Consider the following 18,637-nt stretch of genomic DNA (forward strand, 5'->3'; position numbering starts at 1 on the left):
TGGTTGATCCAACATTCACAGCCTACTAGTGATGACTATATACCCTGGCAAGCTCCTCATGCAATAAACAGTGGCTAACTAGTATTAATGCTACCATTAAATATTAATTCCTTGAACAAATCCTGCTGTATGGCTATATAGGCAAGGTTACACACCTTAGGAACATGCAGTATCTAAACCCAAGGAGCTTACATACTCCTAGTATCTGCAACTAGCCAGGACAAAAGAAAAAAAGAACAAAAACATTTCAGGACATAAAATCCCCAAATAAAGGCATAGCTTTAAAATGTAAATGCACGTTGTGCATATGTACAGTTGTAACTTTATTAGTTGACACTGAACTAAGCTTTTTACTTGCTCTACAGGAACATTATTTTTTGCTATTTTCACTAAGTTTCAAACAAAATATAAGAAAGATTAAGCTGAATAAAACAAGATTTGCCTCTCAGATGCTAACAACTACTAATTGGGGGGTGGGGGTGGTTTCTTTTTAATGTACTTTAACCTACAAAATCACTTTAAATATACTTTTTATATATATAATTTATATATATATTTATATATATAAAATACATATATTTTTATATATATAATTTTCCAGAGTAGCATATATAATTTATAAGCAGCGACGAGGTCGTGATGGCCGGAGGCAAAGCCCTCCTCAGTAACAACGTGCAGCACCCTCGGCCAGGCCCGCAGCCACTTGTCACAGCCCACACATCCCCGCACAGCTGTGTCCTGCGCCGGGCCCGCGCCCCGGCCCGGGGGAGCCGTGCCCTCCCCGGCCGGCCCGCACCGCGCCTCTACGGGCGGCAGGGTGGCGCTGCCGGAGCTCACCGGACCAGGCGGCTGCCTAGGAGCGCCCCCGGGCCTGCCGGGAAGACCCTGCCCCGGGATTTCTGCCGGGAAGAGCGCCCACCGCTCCGCCGATCCCTGAGGCGACGCGAAGCGAAGCGAAGCGAAGCGAAGCAGGGAGGAGGGCGGTAGCCCTACCCCCGCAGTAACGGCCGCCCGCCTCCCCCGCCGCCCTGCCCCTCGCGGGCGGAGTCCCGCCGCGCCTCCGCCCGCCTCCCCCCCTTCCCCCGCCTCCCCGCCGCGGCCCGGCGCCCCTCAGCCCGCCCCCGGCGCGCGGACCTAGCCAGCCCGCCCTCTCCCGCGTGCGCGCGCGCGGGGCCGACCGTTGGCGAGGCGCGGGCCGCGGTGGGGCAGCGGCCGCCGCTGGGTGCTCGGCGCGTGGAGGCGCGAGGCCTCGCGCTGGCGGGAAAGCCGGGTGAGGCGGCGCGGCGCGACACCGGCGGGGACACGCTCCGGCTCCCGCTTCGGCGGCTGCGGCGGAGAGGGCCGGGGGCGCGGGTGGCCGGGCTGCGGCGGGAGGGGCGGGCTTGGAGCCGCTGGGGGAGGCGGGCTGGCGCGGGGACCTTAGCGGCTCTGCTGCCCCCCGCAGGTGTGCCGGCGGGTGGAGAGGAGAGGAGGATGTGACTTCGCGGGAAGATGAAACCGAGCGCTGTGGAGACCACCGCCAAGGGAGCGCCTCCCCGTAAGCGGCGGGTCGCTGGGGATGACCGGGGAGGGGGCGGGGGGAGCTGCTGCGCCCCGGCTCGGAGCTCGGGGTGGGGGGGTTCCAGTCTGTTCCAAAGCTGGCGGGATCGCTTTCAGCGGCCGCCGCCGCCTTCCCGGCTCTCGTGAGATGCCGGCGGCCCGCCGGGTGCTGGGCTGGGGCTGGTGGGTGAGAGCTCTTTGCGCCGGCTTTGTTAGTGGCGAACAGCCGAAACCACCTTTGCGTGGTCTGAGGAGTTAAACGTAAAAGCGTGTACCTGAAAAGGCAGCTGGCGGACTTGCTGTCTGCTGCAAGCTGCTGGCAGTGCAGAGAAGCCAGGAGCAGAGCTGAAATGCGCTAGGCCGCTGCGCCGCCGGGCAGCTCTCTGCCGGGCCCGGGGTATTAAACCGCAGTCGCTTTGTGAGGGAGACTCTTCACTGTTACAGCGGTACTGCTGACTCGCTCCAGTCTTTTTTATTATCCTTAAGAAGTTTGATACGTATTTTCCAATCGTAACTCCAGTATTTAGTGTGTTAGTTTTTGAGCTGGCCTGGCCATCACGTGTGTGTGCTGGATGTAATACCATATTCGATCCCTGGTCATGTTCGGAATTTCACTTGCACACGTGCAATCAATCTTCTCTGTTCAGATTCTGAATCAGTTAACACTATCCTAAGATTCCCCATTTCCCTATTTCTCTAATTATACAAATCTGACTGCTGTTCCTGCTTCACTTATGTGTGTGTTCGTAACCATTAGTTACGGAATCCTGCAGCGTGAGTAGTGGTTCTGCTCCCTCTCCCATCTAAGACCATTTCAGGGAGGGGCTGTTTTGCATGTTGGTTTTTTGTCTCCAGAAGAGGCCTGCTCACTTCCTGTAGCAGCTCTCATTGTTTCTTCTGAGCTTCTCCAGAAGAGAAGCAACTAGAAGTAGGGCATCAGGCAGTGGGGAAGAAAAGACAGTGTAAAACTAATGATGTACAAATCTTGGGTGGTCCTCTGTCATTGTAAATGGATTCCTGTGGAAGTATGTACGAACAGAGAAGGTACAATTACTGTCACCTAATAATGTTCAGGTTTTCAGCTGTGTTTAGCTACAGGAGACTTCATGGGTTGTGTGTTGCTTCTGTGGATTTAGGACCCCTGAAAGTATTCCTCTTTCTTGTACTTGTGCAGCCTCCTCTAGAAATTACATCTTCATGTCAACAGTATTCTTTGGCAGCAAGCTACACAGGGTTGCCCTGTTGCACAGAGAATCAACTCCTGTTTTTCATTTTGTAGCTGACTCCCATACCTCTTCTACTGGAATAGGCTGTTTAGCCATTCTGTGTTCTTGATTTTGTATATCTGTATTATTCTTCTAAATCTCTTTTGCAGGTTGTATTTAAGCTGTGGCTGAGTACTGCATTTATGAAGTGGCATAAAAAATTTACCCATTTTATTTTCTGTTTCTTAGCAATTTCTTTTTTTCTTTTCTGATTGCTGCTCAATATTGGGCTGATGTTCTTGTAGAACTTTACCACACTCCAAGATCTCCTGGAGAAGTGAGACTTATTTCTCACTCTGACTGAATTTTTTTTATTTGCTTATTAAAATGTCTAGCCTAACAGGTCACATGGATAGCTCTGCATTGAGCATCAGGAAAGTTCATCAGCACAGTTTAATTGCTGTATGTGGTTTCTTCGTTTTAGAGTAAAATATACTGGGACAGAAAGAGTGATCATAACTAGAAAAGCTTAGTTTTCCTGCGTCTCTGGTAGGTGCTCAAAATTCAGATAAATAGTAGGATCTAGGTCTTGTATTCTTTGCTGTTTCAGTTACTTTTGACTGTTTTTTGTGATGGTGAGTCTATATTAATCCTTTCTGTTTCAGATGAATGAGACAGATTCTGTTCTAAAGCGGTGTCCTTCTCAGTGACTGTGCAAGTAGCGTATGTAGTGTAGTAGATCGCAAATACTTGCCAGATGGGTGAGAAAATTGATGGTATTGTATATCAACTGAAATAAAAAGTCCATTTTAGGATGTGATTTTAAGAAGACACCTTTAAGGGTTATATGTAGTATTATTATTAATGATATCCTGGTTTTGACGTGTTTAGCATACAGCTATTTTTTCCAAATCCTATATTGCATGGAAGATTGCCCTGCCATATCCATAACTTAGGAATTTTCCTTTTTAAAAAGTAAAAACCAAACACAGTTCATAAAACACAGTTCTTTTAAATTCCCTTTTCTTTTTGCAGCAAATGGAATGCAAGCAAAACCAGAAAAGATAAGATCTTCTCTGAAGAATGTGAAAAAAGATATAGGAAAACCAGAGAAATATAAATACAAGCCTCTCACTGGGAAGGTGTTTTACCTCGATATTCCATCAAATGTGATCTCTGAAAAAATAGGAAGGGACCTCAAAGAGCTAGGAGGGGTAAGTTAATGAGCAGAGACCTTTATGAAACTAGAAGAAAACTGCGCATGTGGAATGCCTTTTCCATGTTTTTGTATAACTGCATTTTAATATTATTTGTATTTTATAAGTGATGGAATTTTCTTTTATGCTTGTCTTAAGCTAATTGTTTGTATTAAACATTATCAACAAATTGTTTTTTTTGCTAGAAGCTGCTTTGCGAATTGTAACGAAAGTGTTTAATATAAATGCTTGTTTTCATTTGATTATTAATTTGCATAAAATTTTATCCAAATTAAGTTTTATTGTTTGAAGTGATTTTTTTCCTGCTGCTTCTGACTATATTGACATGTTTACACATTACTAACAAATGCTGAACTGAACCTGAAAGAGATTAGAGGAAGTGTTTTGCATATGCTTACTAGAAGTTGGTAACTTCAGTAAGTACTTTCTGCACAGAGTATGTTAATGAGTATTTTTAAATACTCTTATTTAAATAATAAATTCTGTAAGCATCTTAGTACTTCCCCCCCTAATTCTCTCTTCTGTATGGAAGAAACACTAAAACAAGCAAGTGCATGCTATGTTAGTAACACTCAAGCAATGCAATTGCTTAGTCCACTTTAAAGTTGAATATTTTTAATTAGTGTTGAGGAATCTTGCCAGTTAAATGTCCTGTAACCACAGAAGCAAAAGAGATCTGCTTAAATTGCTAGATAATACTGAACATGGCTTTGGCAATACTACTTTGACCTCAGAGCTGCACTGAGCAGTTTTATGGAATTGAAACTTGTAAATCAAGATGCTGTCTGAAATTATAGTAGAGGCAAGGAATAGTGATAATGTGGTTTCAAGTTAAATGCATCTCTTTTACATTTAGCATTAAATAAGTGCATGCTATCATCTGTCTTTCTCCCTAAACGAGAATTTTAGAAATTCATATGTGAAAGGTAAGGTTGCAAATAAAAGACTGAAAAGGAAGGTTTTCTGTTTTATTCTGAGGAGTATATGCCTACCGAGGCGTTCAACACCCTCAAGTTCAGCTGCCATGTGTGTTTTGTTGTTTCTTGTGTGGAGTGCATGCAAAAGTGTCTATGTTCCCATTTCTGTAAAAGGTACATAAAGCGGAATTGGAAGGCACAATTTCAAGCTTGCTGCCTGTGTGATTTGTGCTTTCCATACTGATTAGTAGAGAAGAGGAAAACACTTTTAAGCTACATAAACTGGCTAGAAGTAACAAGGTAGATAGAGCTGATAATCACACAACAGTTGGTAGTGAAAAACTGAAGGAGCAAAGTGGAAGAGAATAAGCACAGCAAACCCACATATTCTAAGATTTCCATATTCAGCAAGACAAAAATCTACTTAAGTCTTCTACCTTTTTGAGAAGTATTATGAATACTGTAGGTGTGAAACGTAACTAACCTGAAATTTTAATTGTTCTACTGGTTCTAAACTCAGTAAATTCATAGCTGCTTGCAAACTCTTAAGTTACATTTGTATAAATGTGCCTTTAAGTTTGGCTGAGCAATTCTATGTAATTTCTGTTGCATATATAAACTCTGATTTAGCTTGAATTCTTCTGTTACTTCTCAATGCAGTGTTTGAATTTTTCCATTTGAAAAGTGTTACAGGTAGATAGTTCAAAGAATGACAATCAAAACAGAGCTTGATAAAGATTACAAGATTAAAAAATTGAAATTGGAATTTGTGACTAGTACTACAGCTCAATTGTAATAGTCATCCAGATCTTTAGAAAATATCTTCTCATTAATTCAATGGTTTTTAAATATTCTAGAAGCTTTGTCACTTTAAAGTATGCAATATAAAATTGAGTTACTGATTTATTGTCTTGAACTAATTATTTGCTTTATATCTTTATATTTAGAGAGTGGAGAGTTTCCTTAGTAAAGATATCAGCTATCTGGTGTCTAATAAAAAGGAGGCAAAATTTGCACCATCTCTTGGTCAGATTTCTCCTGTTCCTAGCCCAGAATCTGCACATAATGGAGGAAATAGTTCACCTCATCCTAGCAACCGAAAAGATCGACATGACAGAAGTTCATTTAAGATAGGAGATACAGTAAGTTTCTTAATAATAGAACTGCAAATCAGGTACAACCTGTGGGATATACTCTTATTTTTTTCCTATTTTGTTTCCTGAAGATGGCAATATATTCCTTGGGTGAATAAGGTGGTTTTAAACATTTATTTTTTTTAACAGGTCAAACATACTTTTAAACTAGTTCAGGCTAACTTGTTAAACCTAACTAACTTAAACTAATTAAGCAGTTTCAAAAAGTAATTAAAAAAGGAGCCTTTTCTGCAAATAAGCAGACTACACTAAAATCTGTTGTAATATAGTACATCTGACACAATTAAACATTGACATTGTTATGTTTGACAACTGAATCAATTATGGGTAGGCTTGCGGTGGCATCCAGTGAATGGTTCCTGTCTCTTTAGCAACACAGCCTATTAAAATCTGGCTGCTGTGATGCTGTTACTGCAGGTTATCTACAGAAGCACTCTTTGACAGTAGTCCAAGGAAATAATTAAAATTGAACACTATGAATATTAAGTTTTTCTGAGCTCTTTCTTAGAGGATCATGTTAATTGCAATAGTTAATATTTGAATTCATGCAGGTTTACGTGAAGTTTCTTACATGGGCAAGTCTTACGCCCTTTCAAAATACAGTTAGAAACAATTAGCTGTACTAAATACATGGTGCTTATTTAGGAAGTTGACTACAAGCCAGTCTGTGGGATGGTTTTAGTGTTACATTGGTGAGATCACCTGATTTTGGAAATAGCCTGGATAGGTAAAGACATGCTCATTATGAATAAATGGCATAGAGTACAAAATGAGATGCACTGGTGAGAGAAAAGATGGGGATAAGACCAAGGCTATGATTATATTCATGACTGTTAGCTTAATCTGGCACAGGTCTAGCTGGTGAAAACTCATGGTTTGCTGTGTGCCGCTGGCTGCTTGTTCTTACCATCTGTGTTGTTCCAGCACTAACATTGCTTCAGCCATGCAGTGACCTTCTTTGGCTGAAAATAAGCACTTGTTCTTTTTTTTTGACTCTTTTTTTTCTTCCCCCAGACTGTATCAACCATAATCCTGTGAGGAAGATGTGAATTAATGAAAAATAGCAGTACAGTGAACAAAAGGAGATTATCATAGCTGAAATATGTATTTGTTAGCAAGTTGTAAATTGTCTTTTTTGAAATGAGTTCTTACCTGTTAAAAATGTGTTTCTGTTTTAATATAGGTAGGTATGAGCAGAGGAAAATCCTTAGTTGAAAAAGCAATCAAAGAGCAGGTAAGCCAAGTAATTAACAAATTTGTGCTTGAGAAACTTCAGGTTTGCTCTTCTGGAAAACAAGCAGTAGTAACAGTGATCTTGGGGTTCTAAGAGAGAAGTCCCTCATGGAATGCACAGGCAGAAGTGAAGGGATTGTCCTAAGTGAAACTGTTAGGTCATGCTTTCTGGGTGCTTCCTTAAGAGTTGAAAGTCTGTAGAGTCTTACGACTAGTATTATCATCTAGCTAGCATGTATATATATGTGTGTGTATATATATATATATAAAATAGCTAATGTTTGAGAAGTGTTCTTGAAGTTGAATGTATAAATTCACTGTCTTAAAAATCTTTCTACAAAATGTGACAATAGAGAACAGTTTTGGCTTTTTGAAAGGTTAAATACAGTCTTTTGATAGTGAAGTGCTGTGACACAGAGAAGTCAGTTGAGGAGAGCAGTAGTCCTTTGGCAGGAAGCAAATCATCTGCACTTTGATCTCAGCTTTTCAATTACATGTTGTAATTATTTGACATAATCAACTATATATTGTTTAACATTACAAATATAATTTATTGTTTGCAGGACTTCATCCCCTCTGGTAGTATACTGTCCAATGCTTTGAATTGGGGAGTGAAGATACTTCATATTGATGGTAAATATTGTTGTTTGATGAAGCCTAACCTGAACTTGCAATGTTCTTTTAATTATTTTGTTGAATTCAAAATACTAAAAATGATAAATTACTTCAAGCATACAAAATAAACTCAGCTGAGTGTAATTCTCCCTCTTTTTGCCAGATGTTAAAAATTACATTGAACAAAAGAAAAAGGAGCTCTACCTAATCAAAAGAGCAGGCAGTTCTTTTAAAGATGTGGTAAGTGGCTCTTTGCCATTTGTGAAAATGCAGTTTGTTTCATTAACTGAGAAAACACAGGTGTACTAAATACACTGCAAGGCTGTGAGCCTTACAGATTTTTTTTTTAATAAAGTCTTGCTCATGTTCAGTTTTTCTCAGACCAGTGTGTTGTATGAATTAATTTCAAAAACATTTGAAAAATAGCGGTATTATTAACAAATAAATCCCATAGTAGCATTGATTAAACGATGTGTAGACCTTTACTCTTGCAAAGGATATCTAAGAATCAGAAGTACCCAACTGTCTGCAATTTCCATTCTGCCAGCTTCAAAAATAATAAGTAATAAATTTGTAGTTTGGTTTTAGTATAATGTAGATTGTGGTTAAATTCCCTTGTATAATTTTCCCTATGACACAGTGTTTAGAAACCCTTCCCTTTTGGTGGACCGTTTTGAAGAATCACAGTTACATTTCCTGAAGAAACTTGTGTAGAGAATCTGTCAGTTGCTCAAGTCAGCATCTTTTCCTTCCTAGTCTTTTAAAAGAAGTAGCATAAAGTATCTTTGAGCTATTCTGCCAATAATGCAGTCAGCATGTGAAAATCCTGATTTCTCCAGTTTTCAGTGTCCCACTATCATACATTAAAACTTCTAGCTGTTTGTGTGCTCTGTCTGCACTTGCTTTGTAATATAAATTAAGCATGTGAAGTTGTACAATTATCTAGTCCAGGTGGGGATCTGTGATAAGTAAATGGAAACATACTATCTAGTGTATGTTACGGTTTTTTTTGGAATGCAATATTGACTGATTATTGAGGCCACATGAAATCTCCTGCTAGATCATCTGTGTATCAGTGTTTATGGATAGAAGGGTGTGTGTGTGTTTGCAAGTAGTCTAAGATACAAGTTTGTACCTTTACCAGAACCAATTACAGCTAAATGCTGATACTTGAATGTAAACTTTACTCTTTTCTGGAAACAAAATACTCCTTTCAATTTTAATCTTAATTCTTTAAAAAACAAAACAAAACACAAAACTAACCTGTGTGAATACTTTCAAATGAGTAGATTTGTTTTAATTGGAAGATGTTTCTGTCTGCAGTTTTTGGTGGCAGTTTACAGCTTTAGTTAGCTAGCATTTGTGAAGTGTTGTAAAAATGTTAACTGTATTTAAGAGTCAGCTTTCAACCATGGCATGATATTTTGGGGGAGGGGAGAGAGTAAGGGTATAAATTTACCTTTGTGTGGTTTTCATTTGATTTTGGGTTTAGGAAAAATAAATTTAAATGTCTCAAGGAGAACACTTTGTGTGTGTGTGTGGTGTAAAAATATATATATGTATTTGGGAAACATGTCACCATACTTCTGAAGTACTAATGAGCTTAATTTCCTGGAAAATTCATTGTGACTGTGTATGAAGTCATGATTAACACAGGCAGACCCTTGTAACTTAATTAGCTACAGCTAAATCTTTGAGTCAAGTGCAGAATAATATTCACAGAAATTTTATGCCTTTTTTTTTTTTTTTTTTTCAATAGGGGAAACAAATTACTGCTCAAAAGTCAAGAAGTAAGTATTTCAGAATTTGTAGAGGTTTCTGTTTTGCTTTATTTTCTGAATGCTTAAAAATGTACTGCAGTTCTCATCTGTTCAAGTGTGCTGCTGCGTTCTAGTTTGTATGTTGAAGGAAAGCACGTAGAAAAACTATTGAAATCAAGAGTTTGTCAAAACATGTAGATAACAAGTTCTAAAATAATGTCTGTTTAGTTACTCAGCTACTGGAGCAGCTTGCTGAATGAAGAAAAGTATTTCTCTCAATTCCTTTTTCTTCCCCCCGTTGAGCAGGTAGACTGAAAAATCCGTTTGTCAAGGTGGAAGACAGAAGTTGGTAAGTGTTATCTTCATGCATCAGTAATATGGTTCTCAAACAGTTAGTAAGCCTTAAGGAAGTAGCCTTCAGATTTCAGTTCCCTTTTGGCTTCCTGACTTTAGATGCCAGCCATACTGTCCTGTTATTGTAAGACAGAATTTTCATGTCTGCATGCTCTGCATAGCTATTTGTGTTTAGCCACTGAATGAGATTGAGCAAGTAGTAGTATGGTAGGGAACATTTATGATAGGTAACGGAAGTGAAAAGTTAGTATGCATCTCCAGTTTGTAGATCATGAGAGTGGGTTTCTTTGGGTTACGTTCTGCCAAGAGCCATATGAATGAAAAGGAAACGTGGAAGCTTTGAACCTTGACATCTTTTCGTAGATCCACATCCTCTAGACCAAAACACCAGTTAAACTTTGTGCTAAATTCCAGTCCTGTAGTCTCAACTCAATAAAATTCATCTCCTGCAGAGATTGTTTAGGTGTAAGGAAAGGGAAGTTGTTATAGTTAAAATCATCCCTTGATTTAGGTTTAATTTCCTGTTCAATCATTTCTTTTTTAAAAAAAAACAAATTATTTCAATATTCGCAGTAGCATGAAATCTGATACTTTCAGCCTTTAAAATTTTCATACCTTTCTGGTCCTGTAATCAATCAGACCTGGTTGTGTAAGGAAGTACCAGTTTGCCAGAAGTGAGAGAAGAATGAATTATAAAAAATGTGCAGTTCTGCACAGCATATTCTGTACTTTACATTCTGAACTAACTTCTGCTTTATGATGATCTTCATAAGCTCCAAATTCTTTGACCTGATTTCTTTGACACTTTCCTAAATTAAAAGAGAGATCTAAACCTGGTCTTATACTGTGAGCTGGTGTAATAGGCATGAGGGGCATGAGAATAGGGGGGGAACTGGACAATCACAGTTCTAAGTACAAGAAATTGGTATATAAATATGTATGAGTTTGACTTCTGAATATAGCTGGGTACTAAACATCTGAAACACTTTTAATGTTTATGTAACTTAATGTTTTTTAAATGTTTATGCAATGTAAGTAACAGTTTGGAAGCAGAACAAGATACTTAGCTGTCCCTATTATGTTTTTCCAGACTTGCTCTTTTTCTTCCGCCTGGGTAGCTTGTAACAGCAATGTGGGGAAAAAAAATCAGACTGAACTCTGACATCAGCATTTTGGTCACATGGTTCAGTATGTGAATTTTGGCATGTCCTATTTTAAACATTTTTAATATATTCAGATCACTGGTACAGTTGCTAGTTTTGAGTGCAGTGGTGTACAGGAGAATTACCTTTCTAGAAAATGAAAAGGTCAGATTTTATATTTTGAATGATGTATTGATTAAAATTTTTCAAAAAGAGAAAATGGTAAAATGGGAAAAAAAAATGCATTGGATGTTGGGAACTGCTGTAGCTTCTTCCACAGGAACACAGTTGCACAATCATCCAAATTGTTAGTTTTATTGGTTACCCAACTCTCAAGTTGGGTAGACATAGATAGGCAAGTAAATAGGCATGAAAGCCATACCCCAGGGAATATGTGACACCTATGGAAACTCAAGGCAAATCTATTTTGAGAAAGTATCAAGTTTATAGGAAAGAAGGAATTACTTGTTCTAGGATATTTATCTGCTTAGCATTCTATGTACATTAAGAGAAATACTTCTTTTCAATATTTTTGACCTGATTGTAATTTGTGCTATTAACTTTTTTTTTTTTTCATTTCTGATGGTTCTAATGCATTGCTGATGGTTTCAATGTTTTGTCTAATACAGCCACTACCGACCATTTTATCTGCAGTTACCCAGTTTTCCAGTTCTGAACTACTGTGTCCCAAAACCGTATAGTCCATTTGAGGTGGATAGGAAGCATCCTTCTGGTCAAAAGCAAACTCAGTCTAAGCAAAGGTTTGTTGAAAACTTGTAATTGAGGAGTGGATAGAGGAGAGGGTGGTTCTCTAAATTAATCCTAAGTAATTGTTTCCTAAAATAAGTGCTCTGCTTCTAATTTTGTGTGATATTTAATACTAATAGCCATGTCTGAGCTGATGTGTTTGCCGCACTGTAACTGTTCGTGTCTGTCTATCTTTCTGTCCCCTCTTTACCTGTCTTTAGTCCTTTTTTTGGACATACAGATGCGTACATCCAAAAATGTGGCCTTGTCCTTTCAGTGTGGGTCAGCATAAGATATTTTTTTCCTTTCTGGCACTGGTTTCTTCTTTGTCCTCATCTTGGATGTCATCCAGTAAGTATTTGACAGGAAGTGGATTACTAAGTCATCTTTTGATACTTTTTGGTATAATGCTAAAGTAGGCAGAAAAAAAAATATTAAACCAGTGACTCACAGTGCAAAATCATTGTTGATAAAAAGTGCATGTTGTTGATAATGTCTAATTCATAGACATTAGACTCTGCAAATATGGCTTCAACTCTTCAGAGATGAAAAGTGGATGCCAGCTGCCTAGTAGAATTGCAGTTGGTTTTACGGCAAGTGTTTATATGATACATTTTGGTATTCAGGGTCTATTTGAGCACTCCAGGTGCAGTTAGAACTTTCAGTAAATCAATTTTACTATTTGAAACTACTTAGGGGAGTCTTAATTATCTGGGTTTTGGTGAATCACGCTATTGTTTTGAATTTCCTCTACCTAGCATATCTGGAGTATTAATAATTCTTTCATTGATTTCTAAAATTGATTCACATGAGAGGCTAAAGATATTTAGGTGAAAGTAAGCTTTGCTGTATGTGGAGCTTTGAAGTGTTAAAAAAAGGGGGGAGAATATTCCTTTCGTTTATATGGATACAAGGAATATGATACATTAAAAAATTCACGAGTTACGTTAGAATAAATATTCCTATTTAATCTTTCAGGCTGGCACATGCCAAAGAGGGATTTAGGTGGGAGATTTTTTTCATATTCAGCACGTAAATGAGAGGCATGTCAGTTTCAGGAGAGAGCAGGGGGGAGTGCTCACTTGTTTTATTTTATCTGGGAGAAAACCATGTTGAGGTGAAGTTGTCAGTTCTGCTTGCTTCTGTGTTGGGTAAGACCTGTAGATGTTACTCAATCTTCAGATGCTGAATCCTGTTGCTTATATCCTGCTTTACTTGTTTGTTGTGATTTTTACAGTGGTAAAGAGGGAAGGTGGAAAGGCTGGTGTAATAGGTGCCACCTAACTGTGTACGTTTACTGTCCTGTGGAAACCAGCAAATGCTGGGGCAGGCATTACCAACTTAAGATTTATTGGTTGAAAGCAGTATACCCTTACTATGCTGAGCAATACACTGCTATGCTTTGTAAGTTAGATTTTCAGGACAGGTTTTTTGACGTAAAGTCCTGAGCTTACATCTCTGCAGATGCTTGGTAAAGTCTGTCAGAATGATTTTTGGCTAGACAGGGAGATGGCACTATTCCTCTGGAGTAAAAGGGAAGTAGACACTGGTTTTGCTTTAGCACTAGTTGATCATCTTTAGGTGGTTTAATAGTGAGTTGCAGGAAACTGCTCTCCCCAGATGAGGCCTCTGAAGGTTGTGGAGCAGCTATTGAAAACCTCTTCATGTTCTAATCTCCAGGAACAACTTTAGGTTCATTTCCTCATATTTCCACTTAGCCTGTGCCTATAAAAACAGGTCAAAACAGCGTTTGGTCAGCATATTCAAAACCTGCCTATAACCAACAAATGTGACTGTTCTTTACTTTTACCGAAGAATGAGAGGTTATCTGTTAGACCAGGTGGTTTTGCTGCATGTTTTATTGGCATCAGAAATAATGACAGTGGATGCAATGTTAGAAGACTTTCCTTTTTTTTTCTGGTTTGATTTTTATCAAGCCTTTTCTTTTATCAGCTATGCCCAGAGATTTCTATATGTCCTTTGATTTGTCACGTGAGGGTTTTTTGGTTAGCAATTTTGCATTATTTACTCTTGAGTTAGTGATAGTAGTACATCTGTACTAACCTGTATGTTTTATGCTTACATAGAGTTCTACAGGGTCTGGCTGTCTTTTTGCAGTAAATAATTTTCTTTTTTTTTTTTTTTTTTAATCAATATGTAATTTTTCTCTGTTTTTCCTAAGCATTGATTAACAATGTAAATAGTTTGAGGGGAAACAAAGCTTTTGCTATTTTTTTAAGTGAGTAAGAATGAATGTACTGTGAGAGGCAAGTGTAGAGCTCAGCTCCATATTTGATACTCATTAATATATCTTTTCTATTAACAGAAACAAAATAAATAGTGAGAAGGACTGTGGAACTCCTGTTCAGCTCCCTCAGAAGGACAAAAAAAAGAGAGGATATTGTGAATGTTGTGGGAAGAAATACGACGATCTGCAAATAGTATGTGAAATGTCAATATATGCTTTGATACAGTTATTAAAGAAATTTCTCCACCCTATGCATCCTGTAGTGGAGCCTCAGGAAGAATCTTAGTTTATTTGGCACAGTGGAAAGATGCAGCTTGAGCTGGATGCCTCTGGAGAGGGACCCTGAATAAAGAAATCCCTGGGCAATTATACCCTTACAGTCTTAGGTTTTCCTGCCCCTCATGTGACGGTTCAGTCCAATAATAATATTAAGGTCTCAGGTCTCCTTGTTCTTCAGTGGGTCTTGTCATTGTCTCTCAGCAGACTGTTTCTTCCCTTATCTCTGAGGTGGCAGCTTCTGCTGATGGGGGGTAGTGGCCTTTCTTGATTCCTTATCTCCTGGAGCAAACCAGCTCTGGGCCTCCTTTTACTTAAATAGGCAGTTTCAGTGTATTAGGTGAAAGTTCACAGCTTGTGGCCTAAGGCTTCAGCAAATTTAGCTACTAATGCTAAGCAGTTAATTCCAGACGGTTTCAGTCCAGTATTCCTTAACAGCAGTCATATTTCTTAAGTGTGGTATCAACAGTGTTTTCTACTTGCTAGTTTAATGTATTGTGTATCTTAAAAGATTTTTCTGAATATATCTCCTAAAAAGCAGCAAGTGGGTATTTTTTTCGCTTGTAGGTTTTAATTCTTGATTGCTGCTTCATTGTATGATATCTGAAGGCACTAAGTAGTTCATGTCTCAGAGACACTGGTAATAAATGAATGATATTTACTTACTGCTCTATATTGTACTGTTGACTTGTATATTTATATCTGTAGTATTAGATTTGTTTTCTGTTTTTTCTTTAATTCCAGCATCTTGAAAGTGAACAGCACCAAAATTTTGCGCACAGCACACAGTACCAAGTTGTTGATGACATAATCTCAAATTTTGTTTATGAGTTTGTTGAATACAAAGATGATGCAAAAAAAATGAGAAGGTAAGTTACATGTTCTAAAATTTAAATACTCTTGAGTTAAAACATTGAACGTAAAGATACTTTGTTCTGAAATTCTGGATTTAGTACAGAATAAATTAATATTTTTTGCTCTGAAATCACTGAAATTTGCAATGCAGTTGTATCTGGGAATTCAGTTCTATAAAGCAGAAATTAGAAGTGCAGATGCCATCACAGGAAAATGAGAGTGAAAGGAATTGCCAAAATTTGTCCTGCCTGTCTTTCTGCCTCAGAAAAGCAAGATCTGCTGTACTAAAATATTGGTGACAGGAGGACAGCAATGTCTGGACATCTTGCTCTAGAAACTTTGTTGTCATTCTTAGTGGCCTAAGAACAGCAGATGGTAGCCTCCTCAGTCAGAATGACCTTACCAGTGGAAAAACTTTTCCTAGTCTAATCTAGGTCTTCCAATCTATACTAAGCTCTCATGGCTTCTATCCTGTCTGTGCTGGACAAAGAAAGCAGATTTTCCTTTCTTCATAGCTCAAAAGCTTAAATGGGAGAGAAAGACACGTTTAATGTCTTGGACTGTAGGCATCAGTATCTTCATTACTTGAAACAGTAACTCAATTCAAGATTGCTCTGATTTTTTGGAAATTATTTGGAAGATAAGGAATAAGTATTTTTTTTTTAAAAAAAAGACAGATATTCTTAGTGACATCAAAGGAAATGCAAAGAGTCATGCAACTGCTAGCCTAATGAAGGCAAGCCTTTATTCCTTTTGTGATTTAAAAGTACTCAGGAGTGGTTAGGTTTGAAATACTGTGTCAAGAAAATCATATAACTATGCTAATTTTGTATGTGTATATCATAGAATATTTCTAAGTATTTGTAGAAATTTTGCATTATGTTCATTAACTTTTGTTCTGTATACTACTGTGAAATTTTACTGAAATAATAGACTACTTTGTGTATTTCTAAAACAATTTTGAGTTGCAGAAATCAATAAGAGAACATCAAATTCAAATATAAGGTGCTCTGTTCCTGTAGAAATAACGTGTTGCTACCCTAAATATATCTTCCCTTTAAAGTAAAAGCAAAAATTGCTTTGTCAGTTCAGTTGATTTTCTAGAATCACTTGCATATGGAATTGTTACCCATGTTTTTTTGAAGTGTTCGTTACTGATTTTAAACAATTTAATTGTAGGTCAAAATGTAGTACAGGATGTTTTTCTTCTATTACTGGAAAGATAACTAGACCGGATGAGCTGAAAGAACAACTGAAAAAGCAACGCCTTTCATTGAAAAGTTACTTGTGGAAGGATACAGCAATGAGGGCGCTCAAACTGGATCACCAGCCTGCAGAAGTACAACTGAATTCTGTACCAATACCTACCCCTGTTTCTGGATCTGTCTGTTCAGTTCTTCATTGCCATCTGTCACAACCTTCAGAACTAAAAAAGAAGATCAGAAATAATGATGAAAATATTGAAACTGATTGCTCCTGTGCTGCAAACTTAAGAGAAAATGTTGTATCATCAAATTTCTTACAGCCACCCCCTCAGAAGGATAACAATGCATGCATGGAGAACTTGCCTCAAGCTTATGAGCCATTCAGTAAAGAAATACTGGAACCAGAAGTAAATAAAAAGAATTTACAGTGTTTTCAGGAAGGCATGTGTACTTTATATTCTCACACTCAAGTTACAGATTTTAGTGATAAAAACCTATCACAGCCAAAACGAAAATTAAATAATGCAGTAGTTCTACCAGCAAAGTGTTTGAAAAAAACAGATGCCAATCCTACATTTGTCAAGAAGCATCGTGATTTATGTGATAATCATCAACAGATGCAGCACATTGTAGTTCTGGAGGCTGAGGTATCTGATACTGCTGTAAACAAAGAACTTAATGAATTGTCTGCCAGCTCTGCACACAGTTCACCGCCTGGAAAGCTGCACAGAAAAGTAAAGCTTTACTTGGGAAGAAACAAAAGAGAGCTCCGGAAACAGAATATGGAGTTATGCTTAAAGTATACAGATGGACTGTCTGTTTCCGAAGACAAGTTCTTGTAGCTCACCAGTGCAGGCCCTACCAGTATCATTTCAGACAAGTCAAAGAAACTCAGAATTTGGAGGTTTTTCAGGTTACACTGTAAACATCAACTGGCATGAAAGCTATGTGGGGAGGGCAGAATATAAATGTTAGGTGGTTATCATTTTCCTCTTTGTCCCCATTTGTTGGATTTTAATGCTGCTTTATTTAATAAAATGATTTTTCAAATAAACTTGCAAATTTAAGATTTTATTCTTGGAGACTTTAATCGTTGTATTATATGTACAGATGGTTTGGCTTTCAGGTTTTTTAATGCAAAAACTTCTGTATATGTAAGTATGAAGAATAACACTAAGGTGTTTTGTTTGGTTTTCTTAAAAGGTACTGCTTTATCACAGCTAGTAAAAGGCTCTGACTGCAAATTTGGGGGTAAATTAATTGCCAGGCGAAACGAATAAGTGTGATGTAGCTGCATTTGGATGGAATAATTTTCTAAAATCATTTATTATGGTACATTCTAAATAACCACATTATAAATAACTGGATGTTCCATTGTAAATAAGGCAGTCCGTTACTTATGGACTACTGATGTTTTCGAGACTTGGTTGGTTCCCTTCCCATTCCTTCTGCTGCTGCTTTATTAGAGAATGCAAAACAAGACGTATGTAATCACAAAGAAATAGTATTAGGAAAGCATGTTATTTTTTTGCCTGCTCTGACATAATTTATGTCTAAAGACTAAAACTAGCTGTGTTTTGTATTTCATCCAATAGGAAAGCAGTAATGTATACTTTTTATTTTTCTTTTTTTTTTAAACAAACACAAAAGCAACATAGCAACAATGACAAAAAAACAAGTAATGGGTTTCTGATTGACTCTAGTAACTTGTTTAGTTTGGGGTTTTTTTTCTTTCAGAGTGACCAGTTGGTCTGACTAGCTTACAGGCACAGTGACAGACACAAGTGAGAACAGAGAAAGATTTGAAGTACTGACAAAGTTTTCCCAGAGCTGATGTCTTTCAGAACTTCTGTACTTGTAAATCAGTGCAGGGCGTGGGTATGGAATTACAGGAGGTAATTGCAAAGCTTTATTAGTAAATGTAAGTGCCTTAAGGTCATGTAAGAGATTTAAACCAGCAGAAAATATTCCTTGCTTTTTGCATAGCTTGTTTGCATTTTTATCTGTTGCCCATTTAATATTTGCAAACTTATCTGTCAGTGTTAAAGTGCTTTCAGTCATTGCATACTGTTGTCTATCCTTGTAGGATATTTTCTACAAGGAGTAGGTAAAGCTTGGTGTGCAGGAATGGGTGAAGAAAATGATACCAAATTACTATCCTTTAAAGAAC

General features: G+C 38.1%; 1 protein-coding gene across 1 annotated transcript; it reads left to right on the plus strand.

The window, feature by feature from the left end:
- The first annotated feature begins 1,078 nt into the window (after positions 1 to 1,078).
- On the plus strand, positions 1,079 to 17,669 carry DBF4 (DBF4-CDC7 kinase regulatory subunit). The gene is given in 14 exon segments (XM_080384086.1): positions 1,079 to 1,270; positions 1,445 to 1,537; positions 3,780 to 3,958; positions 5,826 to 6,020; positions 7,216 to 7,266; positions 7,829 to 7,898; positions 8,044 to 8,120; positions 9,640 to 9,670; positions 9,947 to 9,989; positions 11,766 to 11,897; positions 14,210 to 14,324; positions 15,152 to 15,276; positions 16,442 to 17,299; positions 17,301 to 17,669. Coding segments are annotated over 13 exon segments (2,064 nt in total). The 5' UTR covers positions 1,079 to 1,270; positions 1,445 to 1,491; the 3' UTR covers positions 17,443 to 17,669.
- The last annotated feature ends 968 nt before the right edge of the window (positions 17,670 to 18,637 follow it).

Source organism: Falco punctatus (genome assembly GCF_963210335.1).
Source record: "Falco punctatus genome assembly, chromosome: 4".
Lineage (NCBI taxonomy): Eukaryota > Metazoa > Chordata > Aves > Falconiformes > Falconidae > Falco > Falco punctatus.